The 13,109-nt window shown below is 41.3% G+C and overlaps 1 protein-coding gene across 2 annotated transcripts; it reads right to left on the reverse strand.

Moving 5' to 3' along the window:
* Positions 1 to 338: 338 nt before the first annotated feature.
* On the reverse strand, positions 339 to 6,507 carry SP8 (Sp8 transcription factor). Of its 2 annotated transcripts, none has more exons than XM_066584947.1 (2): positions 6,481 to 6,507; positions 339 to 3,456 (listed from the first exon to the last, which is right to left on the reverse strand). In XM_066584947.1, the coding sequence occupies exons 1-2, from the start codon at positions 6,499 to 6,501 to the stop codon at positions 1,909 to 1,911; spliced, it is 1,569 nt and encodes a 522-aa protein (XP_066441044.1). In that variant the 5' UTR covers positions 6,502 to 6,507; the 3' UTR covers positions 339 to 1,908. The 2 variants fall into 2 exon arrangements, with proteins under 2 accessions (XP_066441044.1, XP_066441045.1); XM_066584948.1 differs by lacking the exon at positions 6,481 to 6,507 and adding an exon at positions 6,181 to 6,455.
* Positions 6,508 to 13,109: the final 6,602 nt, after the last annotated feature.

Genomic DNA, 13,109 nt, shown 5'->3' on the forward strand with positions numbered 1-13,109 from the left:
TCTGTGATCCAGGGATTTAGTCTGACTGCCAGGGTTGGAAAGGAATTTTTTTTCTCTAAAATGAGGAAAATTGGCTTCTACCTCATGGTGGGTTTGCTTCCTCTGGATCAACATTACAGGATAATAGGCTGAATTAGATGGAACATGTCTTTTATCAGCCTCATATACTATATAACTATTAAATCATTTGAAATAGTTTAGAGAAGCTTATTAATAATAATTGAAATAATAAATTACTTCTTTTTCTACTTCCACTCCCTTTTTTGTCTTATAATATCAGTAATGTTCATAGTTACACAATACAATAAACACAACAGAATAACAAACACATTTGTGATAATTTTCCAGAGTTTATTAATACCATTATTTAAAATATTACAAATAAAACCAATTACATCTCATGCATTTATAATGCAATCTAAAACGTCTCAGTGAAAGGTTTTTTTTTCCATTTCAATGTGAAATATTCAAATTATTTGAACATTACAACAAGGAGTACAGTCTGCAGTGGCTGCAAACTCTAGCTGTAGTGTCAGTCAGCACTTGTATGGACAAAGGTCTGGGGTGATAGTGATTGAAGCAGGAAATACACAGGCCAAAGACAGCTCAGGTTCACTCTGACACATTTATTTAATACATGAGTGTGTGCCTCACCCAGTGGTGAATAAAACCCAGGACAGTCCTCACTGACAGCTCATTCACCATGGGTGAGATGCAAGTTACACCTATCTAAAGTCATAGTCAAGCAAAACTAGCTCCTCAAAGTGCAACTTCAAGGAACAAAATAATTAGAATTATATTAATAAAAAGACTGCAGTCACCTGCAACAAAGAAACTCATCTGTACTTCTATATATATTTACTGTAATGAATATACAAGAAAAATACTATACAAACTGCCTGATGGCCACCTATATGTAAGTGGGGCCAGCCTTAGATGGAACAATCTCATCTCATCCAAATTATTCTGCATTGCTCAAGTGACCCCTGTGCAGGAATGATGGATTTTAACTTGATAAATTATGTAGAACCTGTTAATAAACCCCATATACAAGATTATTATTATTATGGGGTTTTGATTAATCTTATGAGTGCCATAATAATTAACAATAAAATTGTTGCATCTAAAGCCAGCGTAACCCGTGTCAGTGGATCCAGTGCTAAAGACTGTTATATATAATATATTTAGGCTTCGGGCCTTTGGCCAAGAAGATAGTAAGGTGGGCAGGATAGTGCCTATAGGGGATTTGGTGGTATGATTTATATAGACATAAATGATATTAAAGGAAATGAGAACATTTCTAATTATCCATATCATCTTCTGCTCATGGCTTTGCCCTATCATTAGACATGTTGACCCTTAACATTAATCATTATATTACATGAGTGTGGCCTTTTAATTAGAGTCGTGAAAAAAATGTCCACTGCAAACAAGTATCTGTCTAGAAGTATAAAGCCATTAACTAGCATAGAGTCCTGTGGATATATTATCATTGTGGTTACCTGTTGGCTGATTACCCACTACTATAGACAGCAGCTTGTAGCAGTCTCTGGGTGCATTATACAGGACAGTACATAGTGAGGCCAGTGCTGTCCATTGATCCTGATTGAACTTCCAGGCTGTAGTATGAAGATAGGACTGAACCGTACTGTACTTACTGTACATACCATACTGGTATTAAATTACTGGAGGGCATATGGGGTTTTGGAGACCGCAGTGATGCCCCCTTGCACTGAGTCCTATAGGTGGGGGTTGGGTGGCAGAATTTTAATTCCTTAGATGAACCAGTTGCATTGGAGTCATCAGGACTAGCAAGAGCTCCAGAAGTAGTTACTTGTATGTCACAGCACAGAGTGGATATATAGAGGTGTAAAGGGGGTAATAACTTTGCAGCATGTTGTCCATAGCTCACTCCAAGCCGTTCCTTTCCGTGTTGTGCAGCAGCTCTGGTGAGTGGCATGGCGGACTGGCAGAGGGACTGTGCTCGCTGTCGGTATCGCTGCCCTTCTTTCCACCACTGCCTGTTCCGCCAGTGCCTGCTCCTCCGCCTGCCCCCGCGCTGTGCGTCTTCACATGTTTGCTTAGGTGGTCGCTGCGCATGAAGCGCTTGTTGCACACGGGGCAGGCGAAGCGCTTCTCCCCGGTGTGGGTGCGCAGGTGGCGCTGCAGCTCATCGGAGCGGGTGAACCTTTTGCCGCAGAAGAGCCAGTTGCAGACAAAGGGCCGCTCACCGGTGTGCCAGCGGAGATGCGCTTTCAGATGCGACGTTTTGCCGTAGACTTTGCCACATCCTGGAATGTGGCAGCTGTGCAGGCCCTTCCTCCGCAGACTCGCCCCCGCGGGGCCCAGCCGCTCCGCTTCTTGGCAGTTGGGGCAGTCACAGGTGGCTCTTCCTGAGTAGCGCCGGGCAGAGGATCGTGGGGAGCCTCCCAGTGGCCCGGTGGGAGCTAGCATGGAGCCGGCAGAGAGCGGGGAGGATGAGGGGTCAGGGTAAGTCCCAGGGCCAAGTACTGGCTTAAATCCGTCCATCAAATGCTGTCCGGCGGGGCTGAGAAGGTGACCTCCGGGGGTCCCTCCAGCTCCCCCACCTCCACCCCCGGCTCCCCCATTTCCCCCAGTTCCTCCTCCAGTGGTAAAGTGTCCGAAGCCTGCGGCAGTGTAGTCAGAGCCGTATCCTCCTAGTGGGGAGTGCAGGGAGCCCTGCAGGGAGCCCGGGTGTAGCGCTGCTCCGGCCCCAGGGCTCTGAACGTCTATCCAGCCGGCTCCTACTTCCCACCAGCTGGAGGCGCTCCCGGCAGCTGCGGCACTCACTTCCCCTGTGTGAGAGGGCTTGAACCAGGATTCGTAGGGGTGCGCCATGCCGACCCTGGGGTAGATGCTCTGCAGTCCGTCCACTGAAGCGTGCACCTTGGACAGGAAGACCGGCTGGTGGTGGTGGGACGCTGCTGCCGCGGCGGCCGCCGCCGCTGCGGCTGCGGCAGCCGCCTCCTGGGATCCTCCGCTGACCGGGAATACAGAGTACTCGTTAGCAAAAGGAGAGGCGGCTGATACCGGACCGTTACTTCCTCCCCCTCCGCCGCCTCCACCACCACCTCCACCTCCGGAGGATGTCAAGGAGAAGGCGCTGGAGCCCGGGGAGCCCCCACAACTGAAAGAGTCAGACACCAAGGCTGCTGCAGCGGCCGCCGCCGCAGCAGCCGCCGCAGCCGCTGCTGCACTGGAGGATGAAGAGCAGCCTCTGGAGGAGCTGCCGACACCGAAGCCAGAGAGGGAACCAGAGCCGAGGGTGCAACTGCCGGAGGAAGAAGAGGACGACGAACGCTTCCAAGGGTGAAACCCCTTCCCGAACGAGCCTGAGCTGTCCGACAGGGACGACGGGGACGGGCTGGGGCTGCCGATCTTGTTACAGGTGGCTGCGAGCATGGCCAGGGGTGTAGATCCCAAGCGCGGCTCTTCCTGCGGGAATAAGAAGGAGACCAGGAGATAAAGTCAGTGGATGGGACCTCAAACAAGGACGCCAACTTTTACATGGCCATCGTGTATCACACATATAATAACGCTGCTGCACAATGTTGTATCATTATTACTACAGGTGCAGTAAATATTGCGCCCTACAATAAAACTTCTACTAAATATCCAAAAGTTGCAACAGGTACATTATATTGCATAATATCACTAGGTTCTCATGCAAAACATATTCAAAGTTGTATCACTACTACAGGTATATTGTATAAAACCTACAAAAACGATAAAAACTATAAACAGGCATATTGTGTAATGTATATAACCTTCTACAACACTCGCAGCTCATACACCATACATACAAGTTGGATTATTACGACAGTTGTATAAAACTCAGTAACATATCCAAAGTTTTATCATTACAACATTTGTAATGTACATTACATCGTGTAATAAACAACACCGCTAGTTCACACGCTATACAAAAATATCTTAGCCTTACTACCGTATATGTATAGAAAAAAAACCCTGTATACTAACACTGCCATCTCATTCATCATACATCCAAAGTTGAGTGCCACAGATGTATTGTATGTGAGCCTGCATAATATCTAGTTCTTTATATACAATACATCCCAAGTTGTATAATCACCACAGGTGTATTGTATATACCGCTGTATAATAAGACATCCGCTGCTTCACATATCCAACGTATTTATCCGTACTACAGGTGTATATAACCTGGCATTAATTTCACTACGTCCATTTACACAACTCACTGAAAGTTGTATCAGCATTATTTGTACATTGTATACATCACTGTATCGGCTCATATACAACATACAAATTTGTATCAGCATTATTTGTACATAGTATATAGAACTGAATTTGCTCATACATCGCTTACAAAGTTGTATCATCATTATATGTACATAGTATATGGCACTGTTTCTGCTCATATACAACATACAAAGTTGTATCATCATTATTTATCCATCATATGTAGCACTGCATAATAACACTGCTGCCTCATGAACAGGGTTATATTATATATTGAATATAACCCTATCTAATAACCTAGTTGCCTCATGGTCAACACGTGCAAATTTTGTATCATCATTCAGTACATGTACATTGAATGTAGCACACTATAATGAATGAATAATGCTGCAGCCGCATGCAGAACAGATATTGAACACATTATAGTGTAGCTATGCTGCCTTATACACAACACACAAAACGTTGTATCATCACTACATGCGTTATATCATATAAATTGCTGTTGCTTCACAAAGAACACATACAAAGTATTATTAAATCACTACATGTATATAGCATATACAGTATATTGCGCTGTATATATTATTTCCCTAGGATTAATTGCACATTAAATGGTAGATAGATAGATATTTGCTATTTAAATATATTTGCATAGCTTATGCTGATAATACTATGACTATATAGAATTCATGTGGACAACAAAGTAGGGGACACCTCATAATCCTAGAAGAGAGTTATATTTTAGTAATATCTTTACTGTACACACATAATCTATATCCGATTAGATTCATTTATGATAGATAGATTTACAATGTAACTATATTTGCATAGCTCATGCTGTTTATTTGTAGTCCTATAAAAACCCAAATACAGAGTCAGCTTTGTAGCATCTGTGTATGTATACACTGACAGAAAACTATTAGAAAATATAGATAGATAGATAGATAGATAGATAGATGTAGATAAGTGTGCGTATATGTCCACCCCTAATAGTATTTACTAATGTTTTCAGCACTACCCCTGAACCTGTGTATGTACACTATCTAGTGATAAAAGCATAATACTGTATAACATTTTCCATCAATTGTTCTAGTAAAGTGCGACTTCATACCACCCTCTATAGTCTCACCAATTAAATTTTACTTGTATTCTTATTTTATTTGAATCATAATTTATTTCACAATTACAAATATTTACTACAATTATAACTATTCTAATATAGCACGGCATGCTTTTATAGTTTGTGTACGAGTTCCTATCACTACATTAAAACAAGAGTATCCTGGAATATCAGTATCTATCTCATATCTATTTCTCTATACAGCACCAGTTATTCATCTATCTCTCTATCTATCTATCTATCTATCTATCTATCTATCTATCTATCTATCTATCTATCATCTATCTATCTCATATCTATCTATCTATCTATCTATCTATCTATCTCATATCTATCTATCTATCTAATATCTATCTATCTATCTATCTCATATCTATCTATCTATCTATCTATCTATCTATCTATCTATCTATCTATCTATCTATCTATCTATCCATCTATGTACATGATTGAACACTATTGCAATATTAATATTGCCGTCTATAAACTTTTCCAGTCTGTCACATTATCGGGATTCTTAACTTGAGCTAAACTTTTCTACCCGGATCTTATGTTTCTAGAAAACTGTGAATATCGATCGCTAAATGAACATTTATCTCGTCGGAGAGCAGTATGTAATAAAGTATGGTGGGAGCTGTGCCCAGACCCACGCGGGACCCCCACGATTCTCGGCTGTTACTCCATGCAACAGTTGTTGGTTTCTTTAAGGACTTTTTCCAAATATCCCAACATGTCAGACAGGTGAGAAATAAATGCAGCCAGGACACAAGTCATGAGAACCGAGAATAACTCGTGCAAAGTCCTTGAGGATCACGTACCTGTGGAGGAGAAGCGGACGGGTGCTACTCGGGGCAGCCGCTGCCAGCAGTCCCGTACCGAGCCCGCACTATCAGTAGGTGCTGCTGCTGCCACCGCCGCTGCTGCTGCTGCTCTGTGAGGAGCTTTCTCCTGCCTGGCACTGACTCTGCCCCCTCTGTGTCCCGTCCTCTTCTCTCACTCACCACTCCCTCACACTATAGGAGTCAATAGAAGAGTGATGCTGGCCCCTGCCCGGACGTGCGCTATTATAACCCTGCACTCAGGCGGTAATAAAGACAAGCAGTATTGGCAGCACTCACCCCCAGCAGAGACGTGGCCATCCCAGCAGCGCCCTCCTCAGAGGATCCGTTTTATACGTAGATATCAGAGCTGGCTTTTTTTTAGAGGTGTGCGATCCAGTGATCAGGTCCGCCCATCCCCGCACTATTGTAGCTCCTCTCCGGCTTTGAAGTACCGCTGAGCCCCGGACAGCCAATCACAGGCGCCGCAGCCCGGTTCGGGTCACTCAGACACCGAGCACAGCCCCTGCTACCCCTCCCTCTGCCGCCAGGGGGTGCTCCGGCTCGTACAATGACAGATCCCCAGCGTCCTGCAGGCTCTAGCCTCTGTGTGTGAATTGTTACTATGGTACGAGATCACGGTGAGGCTTCTCCTCTGCACTTTTCTTCTGCATCTTCTTGTCTTCTCCTGGTTTTTTTTCTGCTGGTGAGAAATAAACGCCTGGCACTGGCTGGAGCTCACCTTGGCTTCACATCCCCTCTGACTTGCTGCTCTGCCTCGAGTTCTCACTTTATGTACTTCACACTTTATTGTATTCATACTATTCCTATCTATCTATCTATCTATCTATCTATCTATCTATCTATCTATCTATCTATCTAATCCTGTAACAACACTAAAAGGCGAAAAACAAGTTTCAATCTACAATAATGTAGCTATAGTGGAACTACAAGTCCCAACACACACATTCTCTCTCACTTGTCCTACTGGAAAGCTGCAGCTTGTCTATTAGGGTCTATAGGTGCCTAATCAATTATCTATCTATCTATCTATCTATCTATCTATCTATCTATCTATCTATCTATCTATCTATCTATCTACGCATCCATCCATCCATTTATCATAAAAGAATCTAATTAGATATAGACATTTCTATAATATAAGGGCTTCCTCAGACGAGCGTATTTGTGTTTGCTTTTGCGGGCATAAAATATACGTGCGCCATGCGCAGAAAATGGAACCCATTGATGTCAATGGGTTTGTGCTCATTAACCTGTTTTGTGTGCAAAAAATATCACCTTCTCTATCTTTCTGCATATTATCCAACAAAGGTCTCTATCGAATGCGCAATACGCTGCGCAATTCCATGAAAAACGGAACTCATCTGGACGTCATTAGGCTAAATAGTCTTTTAAATTAGGGTCGGGTGTTTTGCGTGCACATGTGAACATGCCCTGTTTATGCAAAAAGTACAGTATGATGCGCTAATACGCGCACAACTCAGTCTCATTCACTGTGCAAATACGCTAAGCTGAGGCGAGCAAATTTGCGCACACAGTCGTAAGAACAAACCCTAACTCTCTTCCAGGGCTATGAGGAGTCCCATACTTCTTGCTATCCACATGATTACTAGTATAGTTATTATTACTCTCCTAGTAGGGGTGTATATGTGACAGGACACATAGTATATAGTGATGGTATTACTAGTAATAGTATAGTTATTATCACACTCCTTTCTCCTGGTAGGGGTGTATATGTTACAGGGTACATGATTAATACTAGTATACAGTGATGGTGTTATTAGTAATATTATAGTTATTATCACCCTCCTCTCCCCTGGTATATGTGGCAGGACACATAATTAGTACAAGTACATAGTCATAGTGTTGTTAGTAGTAGTATAGTTAGTATGATTAGTAGTAGTATGTAGTGATGGCATTATCAGTAATAGTATATGTATTATCACTCTCCTCTCTTCTGGTAGGGGTGTATATGTGGCAGGACACATGATTAGTACTAGTATATAGCGATGGTATTATTAGTAATAGTATAGTTATTATTACTCACCTATGTCCTGGTAGGGGTGTATATGTGGCAGGATACATTATTATTACTGTTATATAGTGATGGTATTATTAGTAATAGTATAGGTATTATTACTCTCTTCTCTTCTGGTAGGGGTGTTTATTTGTCAGGACAGGATTAGTACTAGTATATGGTGAGGGTATTATTAGTAATAGTATAGCTATCACCCTTCTCTCTCCTGGTAGGGGTGCATATGTGGCAGGATACATGATTAATTATTACTAGTATATAGTGATGGTATTGTTAGTAGTATAGTTATTATCACACTACTCTCTTCTGGTATGGGTGTATATGTGGCAGGACAAATGATTAGTACTAGTATATAGTGATTGTATTATTAGTATTTTAGAGTTATTATCACTCTCCTCTCTCCAGGTGGGGTTGTATATGTGGCATGACGCATTATTGGTACTAGTATATAGTGATGGTATTATTAGTAATTTTATAGTTATTATCACCATCATCTCTTCTGGTAGGGGTGTATTTGTGGCAGGACACATGATTAGTACTAGTATATAGTGATGGTATTATTAGCAGTAGTAGTTATTATTACTCTCCTGTCTCCTGGTAGGAGTGTATATATGTGACAGGACACATGACATGCATTGATCAAACGCAGGAGTGATGCTGCTTTCCTCTCTCCCCGGGAAGGTGCCGGTACAACCGTGCTGTTTATCTGCGGCTCCTGTGAGTGATTTCAGCCTGTAGAGAAGGCGGCACCGGCCGCCCAGAGGAGGATCGGGCGGTGCAGGGAGGGGACTGCGTTTAACAAATAAAAAAGAATTAACTTCATTGCTTTCCCCGGTCCTGTAATGATATTCATTTCCAGGAGCTAATACACACTTGTTTAATGGGGGGCTTAACCCTTACACTGCCCGGGGGCAGCATGTATGCGCTAAGACACCATGGCAGGCAACAGGTTAACACATAAAGTATGGATGAGGAAATCTAGAAGAGTATATAGGATTATGTATCTATCACATATCTATCAGCTACTACATGTGTGTGCTGTGTTATGTTGCATTCTTTCCCAACTTTTTCTCAAGCAGATTTTACTTTTTATTTTTTGTTTTCTGTTTCTTTCCCTTCTTTCTTTTTTTCTTCTACTTTGGTGTTTTCCATTTTTCTCCTTATGTGTTTCCTAGTATTGTAACACTATCTTTTATGATTTTGTGGGAATGCTAGGGTCCAATTTTGCAAGCATTTTCCCTGCGGTTTTTGAGCATATTTGTTCTTTTTCCAGGAGTCTTTTTCTTTGGTGCGTGCATTTTTCACGCACATATATAAAATAAAATGGTATCTTGGGTCTTTTTTTTAATTTATGTTTCCATGGTTACCTGCATTAAAATCAGATCACACACACATCATAACAGTGCAATTCGAGTTTTTAAATGCAGCCATAAACATGCATGGGTGATTTTTGTCTAAAAATCGCACCAAAATTGGGCATGCAGTGATTTTTTTTAATTTGACTATAAAAATATTTTTTGATCTGTAAGGGTATATGCATACAAATGTTTGTTTTTTTTCGTCTGATTTTCTGACTGCAAATTTTTATAATTGGGCCAAAATCAGATGGAACATAATATTTAAAGGGTTATATTCACACATGCAATTTTTTAATCGGACAAACAGCCCGAGCAAAAAAGATCGCAGCATGTCTTTTCTCGTTCCTATTTTCGGATGAAAATCAAGTTTATGGTGCGTTTAAAAACACGGATTGCACTCGTTTAAATGCAATTATGATTCCTTTTTACGGCCTGTAACCATGGTAACCTTAGAAAAAGTGTGCAGTAACGATCATGCGTTTTTTAAGTGCATACAAATCAGATGCAAAAACGATGAAACTCACGCGGAAAATCGCAGAAACACATAGAAATCGCATGAAAATTTAGCCCAATTTTTCATAACTGAAAAAACACCCTATGAAGAAACCCTTTTAATTGGATAGAAAACTAGTTTGAGTGAACATACCCTGACTTCCACATAACACCTGATATTTTAAAGACCATTATTAACCCTTTGTGTAATTGTATGGATGAAAGAAACAGAGAAGTAAGGAATAAAGATTAGAAGAACCGCAGGTAATGGGAAGGTATGCGGGCTGCATACTTGTATAATACATACGGCTGGAGGATAGAGCAGGGGATGTTAGGAGAAGCTCCGGCAGAACCTGTGTGACAGCGCTCCCCCCTCCCCGTACCCCAGCCCGTCCGTCCTGCCTGCTGATGATCTCCGCCGCCGTGCCATTTGAATTTCAGATGTAATAAGGCAGGAGGTTTTTAATCAGGGCCGCTGTATATGTGTGTGATAGGAGCGGCCTTATTGACCACTGTCATCATTACACCACAGCACAAAGTTAATTAAAACGACCGCAGCTCCTTCATCATATCAGGTGTCTCGTCCTTTATTACTGCCCTGATGATGGATCGTGCGGCTGATTAATTTCTCTGTTTCTTCGATTTGGACAAACAGCTTTTGGGGGGTGATTTACATCCTGCAAACAACCTTCTGAGGAAGACACTTGTCACATGTCCTGATTATAGAGGGGAGGGTGTGGGAGCATTGTCCTATCTAACCCCCTCCATGTACAGTCACCTCAAAATACCCAGGGAACACAAAGTAGCAATGCACTAAAAATTCTATCTATCTATCTATCTATCTATCTATCTATCTATCTATCTATCTATCTATCTATCATCAGCGTCGTCATCTACTTTAATGTGTTTTTCAAATATAGTTATTTGGTTAAATTAAAAGTTGAAGAAGAGAGAGGAGAGAAGAGAGAAGAGAGAGACCCCCAGTTATGAGTTTCTGAGGTCGGTAGAAATAATGTAGTGCTGTAGCCTCTTGGTGTCAGAGCTATAGCCAGTGACTGTAGATGAGTGATGTGGAGCCTCTGTACTTATTATTACACATATACATAATCTATGTGTGTGCACTCAGTAAATGAACTATGTACATTTAGTGAGATTAAAGCCCCCGCTATTCACTTATAAGACCACAAATCACCAACATCACTGCAGTCAATAGAGAGATGAATTGTGCGGACTGCGCTCCATGTATAGGGGCGTCTGTGTATTTACTGGACAACTCTGCAACTCGCCTGTATCTATATACTGTAGATGAGGGGGTCTATCCTAGACCAGGGACCACTGTGGGGAAGATAAATGCAGCTGGGGAATATGGTTCATCAGAAATAAAATCCAGGAGCTGCTCCCATGTTCTCTTATCTATAGGATAGTGGTGAATAGCTGCATACAGGGACACTGCTGCTAGACGTACACATGGGTGGTATAGCAGAGTGATGATAGACGTACACATGGGTGGTATAGCAGAGTGATGGAGATTCTGCTATCTCCAGAATCATTTTATAGTATCTTGTATGCTCTGCCTATTGCAATTATAGGGCTGTAATACTAAAGCCGCAGCTCTCATGAATGATCAGTGGGGTAAATGTGAACCTGAGAGACGATCACAAGCAGATTAAGAAGGATATATCTCAATCAAAAAAGATGAAAACACGGAATCATTTATAAGGCAAAACTACTAGTATACGAATGGGACAGCTTTATATACAGCTTATTGTATATATTTATCCATCATCTATCTGTATTTTCTATTATCATCTATTTATGGATCTCTTTTCTATATGATATATCTATTTTTACTGGGTAGTAGCTAAATATGTACTTCACGCTAATCTGTCTATCTATCTATCTATCTATCTATCTATCTATCTATCTATCTATCTATCTATCTATCTATCTATCTATCATCTATCTATCTATCTATCTATCTATCTATCTATCTATCTCTTCTTTTTCTTTTTTGTTAAAGATAGATTTATCTTACATTATTCATCATTCCTTAACTTCCATCCTTCCTTTCTTCTTTCCTAATTTATGTTAATTAATAATCTTAATGAATTCTTTCTATATCTATCTATCGTATTGTCATTAGCATAATCATATCCACTTGCATGTATTGATTATAGATAGATATGAGATAGATACTTTAGGTAGATATGAGATAAATGGATAGTTTACCATGGATACACATCAGTGTACATGCACTCCAGAGAACATTTTAGAAAGCTGAAAAGAAAGAATATATCATATTATCTAGCTTCTCTTTATCTATACATAGTTATGCAGTCATTCATTCATATCTATAATGTCTCTTGTAATTTGTTTCGCCCGTTTATTGTGAATTTGCAATGTGGATGCAACTTCCTTACATGATATTTCACTTATAGAATATTATCTGTCAGAGCACATATAATAATAACGGGGAGGGGGTGTCATAGAAAAAAAACTCCCGTGCTTTATAAACCAGTAGTAATTACCTGCCAGAGCAATTAGCTGACTATCAGGAAGAAATTAGATCGCTCAATGTAGCATAAATAATGCGAATAATTTGGGAAGGACTCGGCAGAACGTGCAGCCGGCTCCAGGCTGATATTACACAATGATGTCTGGGCAGGGGGAGAATACCAGGCTAAGAAGCCCTGGCTGCCAGTCAGCTCCAGCACCATTTACATATGTGCAGTGAGAGTCAGACACCCAGCTCCTCCAGATCACAGTAATTAACACACAGACACTTGAATGGCTGGAGCTGGTTTCCACAGGATTTTACAATGCAGCTTTATGTCACATTTGGCAGGATGAGTTGCTGGAGTAATGTTCTGGCTGCAGTATTCCTATCATCTGTTGAGCATATTCTGCCTCTGTATAATATTCCTATGTGAGGCTGTTATAGGGGAATGTGAGGCTGCTGGAGCCGTGCAGGTGTTTTATCTATGCTGCTTGCATTCATCTGTCCAACAACCCTTTAATGTATC

The sequence above is a fragment of the Eleutherodactylus coqui genome, chromosome 12, assembly GCF_035609145.1.
Source record: "Eleutherodactylus coqui strain aEleCoq1 chromosome 12, aEleCoq1.hap1, whole genome shotgun sequence".
NCBI classification, from domain to species: domain Eukaryota; kingdom Metazoa; phylum Chordata; class Amphibia; order Anura; family Eleutherodactylidae; genus Eleutherodactylus; species Eleutherodactylus coqui.